Source organism: Rhinolophus ferrumequinum, chromosome 9 (genome assembly GCF_004115265.2).
Source record: "Rhinolophus ferrumequinum isolate MPI-CBG mRhiFer1 chromosome 9, mRhiFer1_v1.p, whole genome shotgun sequence".
Taxonomy (NCBI): Eukaryota; Metazoa; Chordata; class Mammalia; order Chiroptera; family Rhinolophidae; genus Rhinolophus; species Rhinolophus ferrumequinum.
This window is the reverse complement of record NC_046292.1, coordinates 25625697-25644112: the sequence shown is the minus strand read 5'-3', so window position 1 is coordinate 25644112 and position 18416 is coordinate 25625697. Positions and strand designations below refer to the sequence as shown.

The window sequence follows — 18416 nt, the reverse complement described above, 5'->3', positions numbered from 1 at the left end:
CATACTGCAGACTCAGAGGCATTGGGTGGCCCAGCAGGGAGCTGGACACTTGAAAAAAGGACTGTGTCCAATCTGCAACAGCAAGGGGAACAGTATTATATAGAATCACACACATGCACACATGCAGAAGCATGACACATGTACATACCTACCTGTCTATGTGACATGCTAGCAAAACCCTTGCACAAGTCGTTGTCCACATGAACGATGCTAGTAGAAAGTCACTAGGGCACAGGTTGAGCTCAGTGTTTACTAGCATTTACCTAGTATTTGCCAAACACCATGCTCTGCCCTTTACAGCCATTATAGTATTTAATTAAATAATTAGAAGAGGAGACATCTGACACTTGCTAAGGCAATCCTACCAATAAGGGACACTTCTGGCATTGGAACTTGAGTCACCAAGTATGTTATCTGTGACCCACATCTCTGGTCATCTAGACATCTGTCCTCTGCCTCTGCCCCCAGTGGGTGGCTATTGGGCCCAGCTCCCCCACCCCTTCCGAGCTGGGCCCTCATCCCCCTCCCTCTAGGCTCCAGCCAAGCCTCTGCCCTGGTTTTTTTTTTTTTTTTTTTTTTTCCCACTCTAAATCCTAACAAGATACAAAGAGAGACTTCTCTAGAGAGGCAATTTGAGATCCAAGGACTTGGTGTTTCAGCCTTTTTTTTTCTCCTGGGTCTTCTTTGAAAACCTTCCCCCCAACCCACTCGCTTTCACTCCCCCCTCCCACACAGAGAGAGACCAAAGGGAAGGATGGGAGACTTGAAATTGTCCTGCCTCTGAAGCCCTTTGCTGCCTGCCGGCCTGGGGCTGCCTGCCTTCTCGGCCGGCTTCCCTCCAGCCGGCAGCCCAGCCTGCCACAGAGAGGCCTTCATTACGCTTCTTGTCTCTAAGGGTCTACAAGCCTTTGAAAGCCAGGAGCCACTCTCCACAACTCTTGCCATACATTTAGCAGCTCCAGCCATCTTCTCAGCTCCCAACCGCTCGAAAAATAGCACAAGCTTTTCGAGTATCGGTTCTGCCCATTTGATGTGTGTCCCACCCCCCTCCCATTCCTGCCTGCCCTTTCATCAGCTACTGGCAGCCGAGCCTGCTTTTCACCCCGTCCCACCTGGCCAGGAAGGTAGGAGCCTGCTTCCCAAGGTTAGGCTGGGGAGACATTTTGAGAGAGATTGGATTTCTGGAGCTGCTGGAATGACACGAGACACATGAGGAGAGAGGAGAGGGCAAGGGTCTGGGCCACAGAGCTACAAAGAACGTTATAGTACAACTGTCACATTGTGTAGCACTCACATAATACAATTCACACTCATCCTGTGAAATCCTTACACAGTCCTGTGAGGTGGGTATAGTTATTCCCACTTTACAGAAGCAGAAACTGAGGCTCAGAGAGATTAAGTCATTGCCCAAAGTCAGAAAGCTTTTCCTTGGCAGAGTTAGGTTTCAGACCAAGACCTGTCAGATTAAATCATGGGTGGCACATGGCGGCGCCTGGCAGAGCCAGACAGGAAGCATGAGAAAGTGGAGCAGGCTGAGTGGTAGGGAGTGATAGAGGCTGGAGCAAACTGGAGGGAACACAGCTGGCAAAAGGGACAGCCGCTGCTTGGCTCCCACGGATGCACCAGGCAGGAAGCGGTGCCAGCACTGCAGAGTTCATGATTTTTAGAGAGACATTCAGACTTTTTCACAACACTGTCAGAGCCAAACACAGCAAGCACATCTGTATGGTGCATGTGGCCCTCTGTCCCCTTCTCCATGTGGCCCGTGTCCTTTGGACCACTCCATGATGGCCGCTGGAGAGCTGGACCGCTGCCCAAGAGATGGGCTCTGCCAAGGTGGGCAGGTTCCCAGAGCTACTCCATGGCAACCCCGGCATGGCACAGGGCTTGACCATCTTGCAAATTGGTCTGGCCTGGCTCGTAGCCGCCCAGCTCCAGGGGTTCAGCATTGAGTAACGCATTTTTCTGCCACCAGGAGGTTCTGCTTCATGTCATACCAGCCCCACCAGCCTCTTGGAGACTTCTTCCTGGGTCTCTCCACCTCTCCAGAGTGCTCTAGCTTCCTCCACAACTTACATTTCCTCAGTTGGCACTCCGGCCAAAAACAAAGACCCCTCCAGTTATCAGGACTTCTCTTCCTTAGAAGGCAGTGGGAGGCTTTAAGTAACAATTTTTCCCTGTCATACACACATTTGTACATTCAGAGAGAAAACCCTGAAAAAGCACAGCAGCACATTGTTCTCTCCAGGGTATAGGATCATGGAGTAGTTTTATTTTCTCATTGCATCCTCCCAAATACAGTTGGAATATTTTATGAAGAGTATATTTTACTTTTTTTTTCATTTTAAGGTTTTAAGTAATAAACAAGTAATTCAAAAAGGTAAATAAATATTAAAATAATAATAAATAATAATAACTAAAGAATACAAGTAATTTAGAAGCCCGTTCTCATTTTTTTAAGATTTTTTTATTAAAATACAGCTAACATACAATATTATATTAGTTTCAGGTTTACATCATAGTTATTCGACAGCACCCACCTGGCACTGTACAGAGTTATTACCACATTATTGATTACGTTCCCTGTGCTATAGAAGTGATTAGCATAAGTCCAGCAACCATCTGACACTGTAGCTATCATAATATTATTGAATTTTGCCCCACTTTAAAAAGTTTTCCATTAGAGTTGACATTCAATATTATATTATATTAGTTTCAAGTGTATACCATAGTGGTTAGACATTTATATAATTTAGGAAGTTATCCCCTGACTAGTACACCCGGTCTCATTTTTTAAAATTCATATAATACATGTAAAGCAACAGGCTTCCCTAAAATTCCTTTTGCCATTCTAAAACTCCCCTCCCCAGAGGAAAACACTGATATTTTTTAGATACGGATTCTTCCAGACTCATTATATGCATTTATATACAAGTGTACATAAAGAAGTGGATAGCTGTGTCTTTAGAAAGCTATTTATATAAATGTGATCATATTGTTCTTGTTTTTATTTATTTATTTATTTATTTATTACCAAACAGTACGTGTTGAAGATCTTCCCCTGTCTCATTCTCTTCTATCAGCTGCATGATATTTCTAAGAACGGTTCTGGCATAGTTTATGTCATCATTCCTCTATTGAAGGACAGTTCGGTTTCCTGTGTTTTGCTATTACAAACAATGCTTTGGTAAACACCCCCGTGCGCTTCTCTTTATGCTCATGCAGGAGTGTTTTTTCAAGGATGGATAATGAGTCACAGAATTGCTGGGTTGAAGGGCACGTGCACTTTTAATTTCAAGAGGTACTGCTGAATTACGTTGATAACCAGCAAAAGGCCCTAACAGTAAAGAACAAGGAGCAGAATGGCCCTGATTTCCCATCCCCTGCCTCCCCAGCAGAGCAGTGAAGAAATTGATGCTAACATGGTCAGCCCATCAATGCTTGCTAAACCGCTGGCTGGAGTGCCACGGACACCCCTTCCCTCCATCGCCCCAGAGCTCAGCCTCACTGCCCCCCTCTTCCTGCTGCAGGTTCAGCCCTTATGAGTGGTACGATGCTCATCCCTGCAACCCTGGCTCTGAGGTGGTGGAAAACAACTTCACTCTGCTCAATAGCTTCTGGTTCGGGATGGGGTCCCTGATGCAGCAAGGTATGTGCCCCCACCCCAGGGCGGTCACCTCTCCCAGGGGCCCTCCTCTGCAGGGAAGGGGGGGCTCAGCCTCTATGGAGTCAGTGGAGTCAGCCCGCACTTCAGGGGAGCCTCAGACCTGCCGAGCCATCGCAGGAGGGAGATACCTAGACACCCAGGTGTGTGCCCTTGCCCCACGCCCGCCCCTTCCACCACTACTCTTTTTGGGCCAGCTCAGGTTCTACGGCTAAAGCAGGTGAACCACCCCCAACCATGGTACGCAGGACTTATCCCCATCTCCTCTTGCTCCGACTGAGGTGGACACAGTGCCTCCTGCTTGCTGGGGCTGACCCCCCCTGATGGCCTCATCATAGCATCTGGCTGAGCCAAGTTGGGCTGAGGATGGGGGAGACGAGAGGCAGGGAGGCTGGGTGGGAGGCCCTTACAGCAATGAGATGATGAGACCTGAATGGAGTAGTGGCCATGGAGGTGAAGGACTAAAAGAACTTCAGGATGTAGCAGGAGCAGGCCTTAGTGACCACCTGGCTGTAGGGAGCCTGGGAGGAGGAAGGGTCATGTCTGCGGGAGGGACTTTAGCCTGCGGGCATCAGAAGGATACCATATTCTTCCATCCTCTTGAGGGAGGGCCAGTGTACTGAACCTGACCCTGGGCTGGTAACCCTCCCTTTAGAAATACCTGTAGCTGCTCAAATATCTCAGAAAGCAGAACATCTGCTCTGGCTTCAAGGAGAATGGTGAAGAGACACCACAGGCTGGAGGTGGGCACGGGGCACAGGGCCCACAGCCAGGAAAGACCTCCACAGAGAGCAACCCCTGCCTTCGCCAGCTCTGCTGACCAGGAGCCATGTGGTCACTGCTTCTGCTTATCAGTCACATGTCCAGAGTCTCTTATCTCAGGAAATGGGGGAACCAAAATCTCGACCTGTGTTAGGGTCCCAGTGAAGGACAATGGGTGACAAGGGGGCATGAGAGGGCAGGGGATCCAGAGGCAAAGAAAATGTCCTGGTCCCTATCCTCAGGACCCAGCACAAACCCTGGTCTTCAGTAGACACCCACCAGCCAATGCCGAAGGAAGGAATGAAGGAAGGAATGAAATTCCATTGTGTCCTGAGTGCCCACCTCCTTCCAAGTACTGTGCTGGACACTTGAAGGCAGGAGGAAAACAAAAGATAAGCCTATGCCACCTGAATGATCTCCCATGCACGGCAGAGGCCAGGGCAGGGACTTGGGCCAAGGTACGGGTCCAGCAGAGCCTGGTGGAGCTCACCAAGCAAATAACTAAAATAAGTCCTTCTTCCTTTGGGGGAGGGCAGCTCTAGCCCTCGCTTGGAGCCCTCTGGGGGAGGGCCAGGCAGGTGAGGCTGGGAGTGGCTGATCGGGAGAGGAAGCTGAGGAGCCTTGGTGAAAGTGACAGGCAGCTCTCGCCGGACGTGCCTCATTCTGTCCCCGCTATTAATGAGTGTCCCGAAGCTTCACCTTGCTTCTTTGTCCATCATATTTGTTCAGTGACAGTTGGGAGAGACCTGGAAGCCCCACAATGCGTTAATAGCTTCTCTTCTTCCGTCTCCTGCTGCTATTCAAAGCCCTGGCCCCTGATATATTCCCTGTGAGGTTTTGATTAGGAGGGAAAAAAATAGTTGTGTATTTGAAAACCTCTCCCTTGAGTGATTTCTTTGAGAAAGGAAAAAAAAAAAACATCCATATCAAAGCAGACGCTTTTCAGATTGCAGGTCCAAATATTCTGGAAAGTTCAGGAGTCACTTGCTATTTAAATCTCTTGAAAGCCACCTAGTTAATTACTTCAGTTAGAAGGGTTCATCTAAATTGTGCTCCACGCCCAAGGTCATGAAGGAGAGTGATCTGTTTCGGCAAAGAGCTTCAAAAAATGTTGATTTTCTCCTCCTGCAAGTCACCGCATAGCAATCTTGTATTTGTATACCACTTGTATTTCCAACACAATTTCTGCTCAAATTATATCATTGCAGCATCGCGGTATATGTGTGAGGCTGGGACAGAGGAAGGACGACTCCCCGTGCTTTACAGAGTCCCAGTGAGGGAGAGAGTCTGGCGCACAATCATACAGGGAGCTAGGAGCAGGACTCACTCAAGAACCCAGGGGTTCTGCGTCCCAGGTGTTCTGAACATGGGACCACACAGGGGTCCATGGAAAGACAGCAGAGGGTCTGACAAGCCTGTGAAATGCGTCATGTTCTTCTAGAGCAGCAGTTCTTAAATTTTAGCCTGCAGCTAAATTTCCTAGAGGGCTTATCAAACCCACATTGTGGGCACCCCCCCCCCCCCCCCGCTGAAGTCACTGCTTCAACAGGTCCTGGGTGGGGCCTGAGAATGTGCATTTTTAACACGTTCCCAGGTGATACTGCTGCTGCTGGTCCAGGGGCCATAGTTTGAGAAGCACTGGCCTAGCACAAGGGGCTTAGCTGTCATTAGATTGTCAGTGGAGTCCGTGACCTAGGGGACCCGAGCCGCCCTGGCCGGACATTGTCAGAGACCGTCTGTCTCCTCCCTTCTCCCAGGGTCTGAACTGATGCCCAAAGCCCTGTCCACCCGTATCATCGGTGGCATCTGGTGGTTCTTCACACTCATCATCATCTCCTCCTACACGGCCAACCTGGCTGCCTTTCTAACGGTGGAACGCATGGAATCGCCCATCGACTCTGCCGACGACCTGGCCAAGCAAACCAGAATCGAGTACGGGGCTGTCAAGGACGGGGCCACCATGACCTTCTTCAAGGTGAGACCCTCTCCCTCCCACTGCAGCGCCACAAGCTGGCCCTCCCGTGCCCTCTGCTGCCCTTCCCTAACCACACAGAGCCAAGGGGCCAGAAATCCCCAGGGCTCAGCCCCTCCCTGTCGGGGAGCTGTGGGATGTGTCGCCTGGGTTGGTCCCAGCACAAATCCTAAAAGGGTCCATACCAGGCACAAGCAGTGTGAACGTGCTGCCTTTGCTTAACTCGTCAGAGGCAGACAGGTGGGGAAAGGAGGCTGGAGAACGGGAGAGGGAAAGTGCAGCCAGACACACAAACAGGCCCTGAGGCCAGTGGGCTCCCTCCCTGCCCTGGGCTTGGGGTCTCAGCGGCATCCAGCTCCACAAGGCAGCCTGGGCTTGGGGATGAGCTCGCTCCCCACCACTGAGGGTGGAAGCAGCTTCTCAGTCTCCACCACAGCAGGAGGCACATCCTCCAAGGAAGGCAGGAGGCTTAAAACTTGAACAAGCGTTATATGAACACACTTTAGCATGTGTGGTGTCCGGATAAAGCCCCTGTCACCTGCTTATGTTACTGCTCTTATGGGGATCTGGCCGTGACTTTGCTTTGTAAGGCGTTGGCTCCGTTCCCCAGTGTTTTTATATCTTCTCCTAGAGGAGCTGAGGGTTAAGAGACTGGCCGACCCTGAGAACCAGTAGCTGTAAATGTTGTTCTGGAAATTCAAGTAATAGTAACAAAGGCTACTACCACCAAGAGCTCACAGTGAGCCAGGCACTGTGCTAAACGCTTGCCTTATTTTTCTTCATGACAAATCCTGTGAGTAGGTACTACAACTATTTCTACTTCCCACATGTGGGCACTGAGGCTCAGAGCAGCTAAGGGGCTTGTCCAAGGGTTCACAGCTGCAGAAGCCAGATGCTGACCCAGGTCGGCCTCCCTCCCAGGCCCACGTCCTGCGTCATGACCTCACACTCGAGCGAGCATCCAGATCACCTGCAAGGCTTGGGCAAAGTCTGCTCGCTGGGCCTCACGCTCAGAGTGTCCGGCTCAGTGGGTCTGGGTAGGGCCAAGAATTTGCATTTCTAACAATTGCCAACGTGGTCCTGATGCTGCTACTCCAGGGACCTTGCTTTGAGAACCACTGTCCTATTTCTCAGAAATGGTCAGAACTTGAGATTCTGTGGCTATCGGTCCATTTATTGATTTATTAGTTAATTGTTTGCTATCGGTCTGGAAGCCTGGTGTATGTCCTTTTCCCCTGGGCCCTGGATCCCCAGCCCCAGCCCTTGCCTCCTTCCAGATTAAGCCTTTGAGTGATGGCTTGAGCCTGCATTGGGGCCTGAGTGAGAAGAGAAGGAAGGGCCTGGATGGGAAAGCCTTTACCGCCTGGGCACTGGAGCCCCACCAGCACTCTCTCCCACCCCGGCCGCCCCCGTGTCCTTCCTTGAGGGTGGAAGCAGCTTCTCAGCAAAGAGAAAAGAGAGGAAAAGACTTCACCTCTTGCATGTTGCTGCTGTCACTGAAAGGCGGCAACGGCGGCCTTCCTAAGAGGTCACTACCGTGTACTTAGAATGAGGGAAGAGGAAAGCATGGTCACGGGCCCGTTAGGAGCTCTCTGGGACCCGGTGTGTGTGTTCATGAGTGTGAGGAGTAGTGTGTGATACATGAACGTGCGCGTATAGCAGTGTATAATACATGTATATGCGCATGCACGTGTGTATGTGTGCTAACGTGTGCCCGTGCACCAGAAGCTTCCTGTGTGAGTGCATGTGTGTTTGTGCCTAGACATGAGTGTCTGCATATATGTGTGTATGTGCTGATGAGCATATGTGTGCATGCATCTTTGTGATCTGAACATGTAGAAATGTGTCTATGAGTGTATACAAGTGTGTGCCAGTGTGTCTACCTGTACATATGTGCGGAGAGTATATGCATTTCCGTCTGTTTACATGTCTGTCTGTTTCATGTAGGCTGTGCCTAAATTAGTGTGAGTGTGGGGGGAAGAGCCTGTGTGTGTAATAGCCCACGTGTTTGTGTAATGGCCCATGCGTGTGTATGTGTAATAGCTTGTGTGTGTGTGATGGCCCCTGCACACGAGTGTCTGCATGTGTGTGCAATGGCCCATTCATATGTGTGCGTGTGTGTGTGTGTGCGCGCGTGCCTGCCGGTGCCTGTCCCCAGGCTGCGGCCCAGCCCTTTGACTGTGCCAGAGCCTCTCTCATGCATTACTCATGAGCACGTCTCTAAGCAGGGTTCCCGATCAAAGGGAAGTGGCATAAATAAGGCCGGTGCAGGCTCATTGCCACTGATTGGGTGCCTTTGCCTCCCTTCATGCTAAGATGCTCAGATTGGCTTCCCAGAGCCGAGCCCCAGCTCCCCAGCAAGCCGCTGTCCTCGGCATTAAGCAGCACCTTCTGCAGCTCGCTCTGCCCTCACCCACCTCCCCTCCAAATGGTATGGTGAGAGGGCGGGGCGGTGGGGGATGTTCTCAGGTGCTGCCACCCAGCTGTGATGCTGAAGTTCGGGGCCCATGCTCACCAGGGCCTTCGGCCAGAAACAGACACTCTACCTCCCCCTGCAGAACCAACTCTGCTTCCTTACTCTCCTGACCACCAATTAATTCCTCTTGATGTCTGGCCACCGCGTCTCCTGCTTTAATTCCAACGAAGCTCTCCTCGCCCGGGCTCCCTTTCCTTGGCAGCAGCAGCGGGACTGTCATGTAGGCAGAGAGGACCTGAATGTGCACACGGTGACCCAGCTGCAGAGGAGCTGGGAGCACAGCACCCTCTCAGAAGAGCCCTGGACACACTTCCTGCGCGGCGCCACGTCCCCTGCCCTCCACAGTCATGCCTCCCCAGCCCCAGGCCAGGTGGTAGCCTCCTTATTGTCACTTTCAAGTCAGGGCTGGAAGGAAACCTGCATTGAACCTAAAGAAACAGAGGCCCAGAGGGGCTGGGTGACTGACCTGTGATCACACAGCAGATCGATGGTGGAGCCAGGATGTAAGGTCAGAAATCCTTTCTGCCCTCTCCCATACCCACCCTAGGGTCTTCAAGAGAGAGGTGATCTTCTTCCCTGCCCATGAGTATCTATGGCAAGGCTGGCACTAGGGTTGAGGAGTACCCATAGGATGTCTAGGAGACATTGGCAAAGTCAACAATAATGGTAACATTTATTGAGCACTTACTAGGTGCCAGACAATGTTCCAAGCACTTTATCCATCCAGGAGGCCCCCTTAGCCACGAAGGATACATTCCACGACCTTTAGTGGATGCCCAAAACCACATGTGTATAGGGTTTGGTACTATCTGTGGTTTTTTTCCTATATATACATACAATTTATGGCTTTTCTTTGGCATATCCGAATTGCCCGCATCTGTGCTCTTGCACTTTGGGCCCATTATTAAGTAAAATAAGGGCTTCTTGAACACAAGCACAATGACACCATGACAGTCGATCTGATAACTGAGACGGCTACTAAGTGACTAACGAGTGAGGAGCTTATACAGTGTGGAGACACTGGACAAAGGGTAATTCACGTCCTGCGCAGGGTGGAGCAGAACACCATAAGATTTCATCATACCGCTCAGAACGCATGCAATTTAAAACTTATGAATTGTTTATTTCTGGAATTTTCCATTTAGTATTTTCAGATTGCAGTCGACCATGGGTAACTGAAACCTCAGAAAGTGAAACCGCTAATAAGGGACGGGGTGGGGGGACTCCTGTATCCACTTGTGTCATCCTCATAACAACCCTAGAAAATAGAGACTTGAGAAGATAGACATTATTATTCTTTCCATTTTACACATAGTGAAAGCAAGGCTCAGAAAGCAGCCTAAGGTAGCACTGGCCTAAAATCAAGCAGAGCTGGGATTTGAACCCACGCCATCTGGCTCTGGTGCCTGTGCTCTTTGTCATTATGTCCATATATTGCTTCTTTAAGGAGCCAGCCAGCCAGTCCAGGAGTCAGGTGGGGAAGAGTGTAGCCATAGTCAGCTGAGGCGTATCCCCAACCTACAACAATCCTGGTACGTTGTAGTTGCTCAAATAATAAACGAGACAGTCTATCTGGTAACCAAGTGTATGTGTGTGCTCGCTTGTGCACGCATGTGTATGTGTGTGTGCCATTGTTGAATGAGATGATGGAATTAAAAAATGACAGGAGCCGAGTAGAGCCAATGCAGGAGACTGCGCTGAGGCTAGGAACCAAGCAGGTGGCACCCCTGAATGTCCCCGAGTACAGGGCAGATGGACTTCACTTCTGTGATTAGCCAGGGTTCCTGCTTAGGCTGCAAACCATCTTAAAAAGTCCCTCGGCTGAGAGTAGAACTCAAGGGACAGAACTCATTCCTGTCCAAAGACAGGGACGCTGGGCTCTCAGGGGAGCTCCAAATCCCTCCCCATCCCCGCCCGCTGCAGCCTGGGAGACGCCTGGCTAGCGGCAGCCCCATCATTCCAAAGGAAACTTCATTTGAAGAGTTGTCAGGGAGTAGCAGACATCACAAACAGCGTCTCCTGTGTTGTCCTCCCTCCGTCTTGGCAGATAAAAATTAATTAGGAGATGAAAAAGGAGGCCGTTGAAAGCCCTGTTTGGCTGTAAAAATATGTAAGCAAAATGTAAAGGAGAACGGAGGGAGAGCGTGTTCTTTGCAGGGAGGGCCAGGCAGCTTGGAACGGAGAAGATGTCAGAACACAGCTTCTCTCAGGATTGAGCCTTCTTCGTGTTGTGGTGGGGGAGGCACAGCACATGTGGGTGGGGCTGTGTGTGAGGGACAGCTGCTTACCAAAGGGATGGGAGTGGGGCCAAGAACTCCAGGTTCCCTGGGTCCCTGGTGTTATCAAGCCCTCCCCCTGGCACAGCCTTGCCCCGTCCTAGCATCTGAGCTGAAAGGCACTTGGAGAGGCCATCCCGTCCACACCCTGCCTGCCAGCTGCTCAGCAGACTTCTCTGTGAGCTGGAGGGCTCAGGGGGTCACTCCTCAATCTCAGCTTTCGGTTTCTCCTGACCTGTCTGCTGGTCTCTCTGATGGTGCCTTAGACCCGCCTTCAAGCAGAAGTAGGGTTAGATGACCACAATACAATGACCAGACAGAGCTCAGTGGGGTGCTCCGGCACAGTCCGATTATATCAGTCTTAAAATCAGACAGACCAGGATTGGAGTCCTGGGTGTTGTCCGTGCTGGATGACCTTGGGCAAGTCACTACTTCCCTGAGCCTGCGGTTGCTTACTTGTATGGCGTGGACACTGACTTCCCTCCACGGGGCGATGAACAAGAGGATTCAATGAGCTGCGGTACGTACAGTGGTTAGCCCAGTGCCAGGCACACAGGAGCACTTCAATCCAAGGCTCTCTCCTCTGGATGCCCCTCCAGTTGGCTGACCCAGAAGACTGGGAAAAAGCGTCCTAAAAGGGACACCATTGGAGAGGGACCAGCCAGTGGACACCTGGAGACTCTCCCTTCTTCCAGGTCCTTCTGGATTGGGCCTATGTGGAGGTCACTGGTGCCTCTGTCACAGGGTGGCCATCTGCCTCTGCACAGAACTAAGCACTTTAAGAGGAGCCCAGAGGTCCGCAGAACAGAAAAGACCCCGAGCAGGCAGGCAGAGAAGTGACAGGGGCAGGGGAAGGGCCAGTGATGCTGGGAAGTTATTGAAAACCACACAGTTATTGAGGACTGCTCTGTGCCTTGGTTTTCTCATCTATTAAACGGGTATAACAATAGTACCCACTTCTTCAAGTTATTGAGATGATTAAATGGAATACTTCACATAAACAGCTTAGAACCACACCTGACACAGAATACATATGCCATAAATGCTGACTCTTTTTATTGTTGAAACCGGTGATACACAGGCCTCTTCAACCCACAGATACAATTTTGAGGGCCACACATTGCTTATATTTTTTAATTAGTTGCCAGCATTTTAAAATTGGGATATTTTTGCATTTAAAAACATTCGCATTTCCAGCTTCTTGAAAATGTGAAAGATGGAGCTACACTGAGCCGGCTTTCCTGTGGTGCAACAATTGGCAGGAGCTGAGAGGCCATGGCTCTCTCCAGTTTACCAGAATTCCACTCCGCATTCTTTACTTATTACAGTACCCTGCGTGGCCCCTGTCAGCATTGGAGTTTCTAACACTGAGTATCGTGTCATTTAATTTCTATAAGCAACTCTGTGCTATAGAAATTATTATCCCCAATTTCCAGATGAGAAAACTAAGCCTTAAAGAGAATTAAGGAGCCTCGGAGAGAAATAATGATGGCAGGCACTGAGCGCTTCCTAGGAGCCAGGCTGTGTGCTAAGCTAACCCCCATTTTATAGATGGGGAAAGTAAGGCTCAGAGACACAATTTCACTTGCCTATGGTAGACGAAGGAGCTGGCATTTAAGCCCAGGTTTGTGCGACACCAGAGTCCATGCAATTGAGCTAATCACTCCCACCACCGCCTCTGCCCCCAACCTGCCGCTCTCACCTCCTGACACCCCCTATAGGTGCCAGCCTGCAGCTCTCACTCCTGGCTCCCCCTCAGGGGACAGCCTGCTCTGCTGTCCCCTGGCCAGCCTCAGGGGCTTGTGCAGACAGCAGGGGCTGCTGCTGGGCCAGAGGGTCAGCAAGTCTGTCCTGGCCAGGCAGGTAGAGGCAGCAACCCTAGGGAGGCCTCCTGGACCCCACGGAAATAAGCCAAGAGACGTGATTAACTGCTCGAGTATGGGGATCCAATAAGGCCAAGACTCCATTTCTTGTACAGGAATAAGAAAGCCAGTTACTTCAGGAAAGGTCTCCTTTCCAACATGGAAAACACCCCTGGTCTCGCATGGAATCACATTGCTGCTTACTCCCTGTACACGTTCCCCGGGATTCAGCTCCCTTTAGAATATATATATATATATATATATATATATATATATATATATATATATATATACATTTTCTTGTACAGAAATGTTAAATTCTCAAGATTAAGTATCTTCAGTTGGGGAAAATCAATTTACTTCTTTGAGGAGGCTGGAATTGAAAGTCGTGAAGCTGAAACTTCCTTTCTTGCCAATTTTACTGATAAAAAAAGTCTCTTCATCCTGGCACATGGCCCTGAATTGACTGCTCCAAACGATTCCATTAATTGATTTGAGTGACTGGCCCTGAAGCAATGCTTATTAAGGTTCCCCCCCCCCCCCCCGATGCTGGCACGGGCGGGATGACTCAGGAGCCATAGGATGGGAGACTCCATTCCCTGGGATGGTGACTCCAGCTCAGGCAGCAATGGGCCCTCAGGCTTCTGGTGACCGGGCCCAGGGAGGTGAGAGAGGGGCCTGAGACTCCAGGAGGGGCCCTAGCTGTATCCCTCTCTGCCTCAGACAAGCCAGAGGGAAGCTTTTCAGGGTTGTGCCTGGAATCACCCAAGGATAGAAGGACAAAACTTAAGGGGAACAGAGATCATGAGTGGATGTGTTCGAGCATGGGGGCCCCGATATATAGGACAAGTACAGTGGGTGGTCATTCTGGGAAAACAGATATCAGACCCATCTGCCTAAAGGTGATGGAGGTAGTGAATTTGACACTGGAGCTGGCACAGAAAAACCTCTTGAAATCATCGTTATAGCCAGCTGCATGCCTTATTGTCACCTTTTATCTTAACTGGCCCCAGCTCTTTGCTATCCTTTCCTATCTACCTCATTCTGTTCCTTTACCCACTGGAGGCTTTCATGAGTCTTTTTCTCAAAGCCTATTGGCCTCAACACTCCCTCCAGCCCCCAGCGGAAATTTCTGTCTCTATTTTTGTTGTGGTGTTACTGGAAAGAACATGTGTTTTGATGTCAGGAGGGTGTATGTGTGTATAGGAGGGATCTGGGTATTGGGGGGAGGATGCAGAGAGGAGCTTCCTATTCTCAGACAGAAGGAGTGGGGCAGGGCTCCCTGAATGGGTCATTGTCAAGTTACTTTTGCCAGGCCTCTAGATTTTACCAGGGGCTGACTGTGTGCATAGGAGATTAAGAGGGTAAGATGGGTGAAGTGGCGAGGTGAATGGATAGTTGAGTGACGGATAGATGGGTAAGAGGATGGATAGACAGACAGATGGTTGGATAGGTGGATGAATGGACGGATAAATAGGTGAAAGTCTGGGTGGATGGTCAGACAGTTAGTTGAATGAATTAGTGTGTAGATAGTGTGTGGGTAAGTGGGTGAGAACGTGACCATGGGGAATGAGGAGAGGATGGAAGGATGGATGGATGGATTGCATGCATGCATTGGAGGTATAAGGGGAGCCCTGATGGCTTCTTCAACCCCTGGGTCCCAGCTCTGGGAGAAGAAGGAGAATTTGGAAAGCAGGAGAGACTGGGGTGGAAGGAGCTGAGGTGCTGACGCCACTGAAGGGAGAATAGTGTTTAGTTACCATAGGTAGCGGGGCAGACTGTCTGAGGAGCATGAACACCTGCTGCAATCAGCAGGGATGATTGGACTGGGAGGAGCTGATTAGAGGAATAGTTAGGATTGATTATCTGAAAAAGCCACTATATTGGGAGCAGAAGTCGCTTGTGTGAGTATGTGTGTAAGAGAAAGTTATCTATGGCTGCATAACAAACTAACAAAACTTAGTGTCTTAAAAAAACAACAACACTGTGTCTCACAGTGCGTGGGTCATTAATTGGCACAGCTTCCCTGGGTCTTCTGCACAGTCTGTCACAGGCCGCATTCAAGGTGTTGGCTAATTATTGCAGTCTTCTCGGGGCTCAGCTTCCAAGCTCACTCGCCTGGCTATTGGTGGGGTTCAGTGCTCCCTTAGCTGTTGAACCGAGGGCTTCAGTTCTCTCCTGACTGTTGGCTGGGGGCTGCCCTCCGTTCGTTGCCATGTGGGCCTCTTCTTGGGGTGACTCACAGCATGACAGCCAGCTTCCTTCAGGGCAGCAAGCGAGACGATACTCCAGTCTCATGTAACCTAATCTCCAGAGTGACATCCCTTCGCTACTGGGGGGAGTTCAAACTGAGTCTCTATGTCCAGCGCACGTGCAGGGTAGGGGTCACACAAAGACATGAATCCCAGAGACGGGGATCCCTGGAGTCATAGAGAATCTGGGAAAGAAAAGTAACCGAATGGGAAAGGACCAAAGGGATAAAAGAAGCTGAAAAGGGGGTGTGGGGAGAGTCTGGCTCAGAGTCGAGTTATCTAGAAAATAAGTGTCTGGGGAGTCAGAAGAGCTGGAAATTGGGGATATTTGTGAGGGCAATAGTAGCTTGTCGGGGAGGGGCATCGGGCTGCGGGAAACGCTGAGGTGGCGGAATAGCTGGGAGGATGGACTCGCTAGAGAGAACCAAAGGTTCGGAGGTGAGAGTTGTAGAGGTGAGAGACTTACTGTGCAGGTGGAGTAGCTAGAGGGCAGGAACTGCTGAAAATAGGACAGGCTGAGGAGCGCGAGGAGCTTGGAGCAGCCGGCTTGCTGCTCTGGTGGCACCCATGGAAGCTCCAGGTATCTGAGCCCATCTAGGCCTTTGGCTTTTGGGGGTCAGATAAATATGCAGGAGGGAGTGGGACTACTTGTTTGTGAAGGTGCCCCCAAAGGAGCCATCACTGGTACTTGACAGATTCTGGGCTCTGACAGAATTCCAAGTGGGGTCCTGCCTGCTGTTTCGGGTCCTCCCCCTCCCCTGGTGTGCCTGGGTCTCCAGGAGCCGGTTTCAGAAGGGACAGTCCTTACAGAGCTAGGAAGCACCTGCAGAGGAGAAGATATGCTTTCTTCTCAGCCTCCCCCCACTCCCACTGCCCTGACTCCCGGCAGACACAGCTTCTTCCCCATCCCCTGCGCATCCCCCAGCCTGCACCAGCTTGTGCAAGCACACCCATGCCATCACGCACACCGGAGCGGGGCCGGGTGCCAGTCAGACAGGCTGACACCACAGACAGGCACAGCCAGACTTGGAAACTGCTGGGTACAATGGGGTGTGCAAAACCACCTGCTCCCCTGGGACTAGCGGGGGTAGGGCCGATCCCTGCTGGGAGCAGGCAGCTGGCAGGCACGAAGTTCCCAAGAAATCTCATGAACGCCATGCACCCTGGTCTTCCCAGTGTCCTCAGCAGCAGGGGACATTTGGTGTCAGCCCCCTCTCCCAGCCCCAGCGCCCTCTCTGCGTCTCCCGGCCAGGCATGGCAAGCACAGCAGCCCCCCCACCAGGCCTATTCTGAAGGATGCTTGTTCCATTCGTGCAGCCACACCTAGCCCAGGATATTCCGGGGACATGGGGGTAGGGGGCCTGCAGACACCTGCTCTGACGGCCCCACTCTGCAATTCTTGCCCTGCTCCTCTTTCACTGTAATGACGTAGAGCAAACAGACAAACTCTTCCTCAGACAAAACCTTGCCCTGAGACGCAGTACATAAGAGGGGCCCGCTTTGGTTGAAGTGGGAGTAAGGAACCCAGACTCACCGAGCTTTGCCTTCCTTGGCACCCACCTCTTCCCGTCACAGTGGTTTCTGTAAGGCAGTGCTTCCCAGTGGTTAGACACATGGACTCTGGAGCCAGACATTCTGGGTTTGAAGCCTGGTTTTTGCCACTTAGTATCTGAGTGACCTTAGGCAAGTGACTTAGCCATGCCTCAGTTTCCCCATCTGTACAATGGGGCTAACATACCTGCTTCCTATAATTGCTGTGGAGAATCAATGAGTAAATGCAGGTAAAGCACGTAGAACAGGGCCTGCACACGTAATTGTTTAATAAATATTAGAGAAAGAAAATTAATTTTGTAAAAGTCAATGTGAAAACCCCTTGTGCCATGGCAAAGAGCCCAGGGTTTCCAGGTAGGTGGGCCCGAGTCTGCAGCTCGGTTTTATCATTCACTAGCTGTGTGTTTTGGGACCTACCTTCCCAGAGCCTCTGCGTCCACATCTGAGCAGTAGGTGGGACTCCGTCACTCTGAGGACTGTACACAGAGCTCAAGCCCCACAGCCTGTCAGGTGGGGGTGCAGGGCTTGGTCCCGGGTGTGCTCAGGGACTGTGTGTGCATTGCCCCTGTCCTCCTGGCCCAGAAATCCAAGATCTCCACCTTCGAGAAGATGTGGGCCTTTATGAGCAGCAAGCCCTCTGCGCTGGTGAAGAACAATGAGGAGGGCATCCAGAGAACGCTGACGGCGGACTACGCACTGCTCATGGAGTCCACCACCATTGAGTACGTCACCCAGAGGAACTGCAACCTCACCCAGATCGGGGGCCTCATCGACTCCAAGGGCTACGGCATCGGCACGCCCATGGGTGAGTGAGGGGCTGCAGCCGGGGGCTGGGGGAGGCTCCACGTCCACGCCCACACGGGCTCCTGCTCCTCCTCCCAGCTCATCCCACTGAGCCAGAACGGGGGCATTTCCTCGGCCCAGAGACAAAGTGGTAGAGCCACGTACCCTGCGAGGTCAGCCCTGGCCTAAGCAGAGAACTGAGGCAATCCCTGCAGTGGCGGTCAGTTCAGAGGTCACACCTGCTCTCCTGGCGTCACCGCTGTTGCTGCAGCCCAGATTCCAGGAGTCTGTGGAGACAGGGAGTCACAGGCGAGACTCCCCACTACAAGTCAGGATGCTTCCTCCCACCCGGATACCACATATAGATATAAAGAGGCAATAGGGTCCCCCTTTTTATGAACTTACTGAGAGGGCACGTGATGGTGGCTGGCCCCAAGCAGGGTGTTGGCAGGGACACACAGGATGCACTGACTGCTGCAGACCGCCGGGGGCCCCTCTCCCCTGCTCAGGCTCCCCGTACCGGGACAAGATCACCATCGCCATCCTGCAGCTGCAGGAAGAGGACAAGCTGCACATCATGAAGGAGAAGTGGTGGCGGGGCAGCGGCTGTCCCGAGGAGGAAAGCAAGGAGGCCAGCGCCCTGGGTATCCAGAAGATCGGGGGGATCTTCATCGTCCTGGCCGCCGGGCTGGTCCTGTCAGTGCTGGTGGCCGTGGGCGAGTTTGTGTACAAGCTCCGCAAAACAGCAGAGCGAGAGCAGGTGAGCCCCATAATCCGGCGCCCGCACGGGGAAGAGAGGGAGACAGAAGGATGAGGTT

At 51.5% G+C, this 18416-nt stretch overlaps 1 protein-coding gene across 2 annotated transcripts in view; it reads left to right on the top strand.

The window, feature by feature from the left end:
- Window positions 1-18416, top strand: part of GRIK3 (glutamate ionotropic receptor kainate type subunit 3) — a 211782-nt gene that overhangs the window by 184678 nt on the left and 8688 nt on the right. For both annotated transcript variants that reach the window (XM_033115035.1, XM_033115034.1), the window contains exons 12-15: window positions 3531-3649; window positions 6184-6401; window positions 17398-17620; window positions 18108-18358. In XM_033115035.1, coding sequence (XP_032970926.1) covers window positions 3531-3649; window positions 6184-6401; window positions 17398-17620; window positions 18108-18358 — 811 coding nt within the window. The remainder of the gene's footprint in view (window positions 1-3530; window positions 3650-6183; window positions 6402-17397; window positions 17621-18107; window positions 18359-18416) is intronic.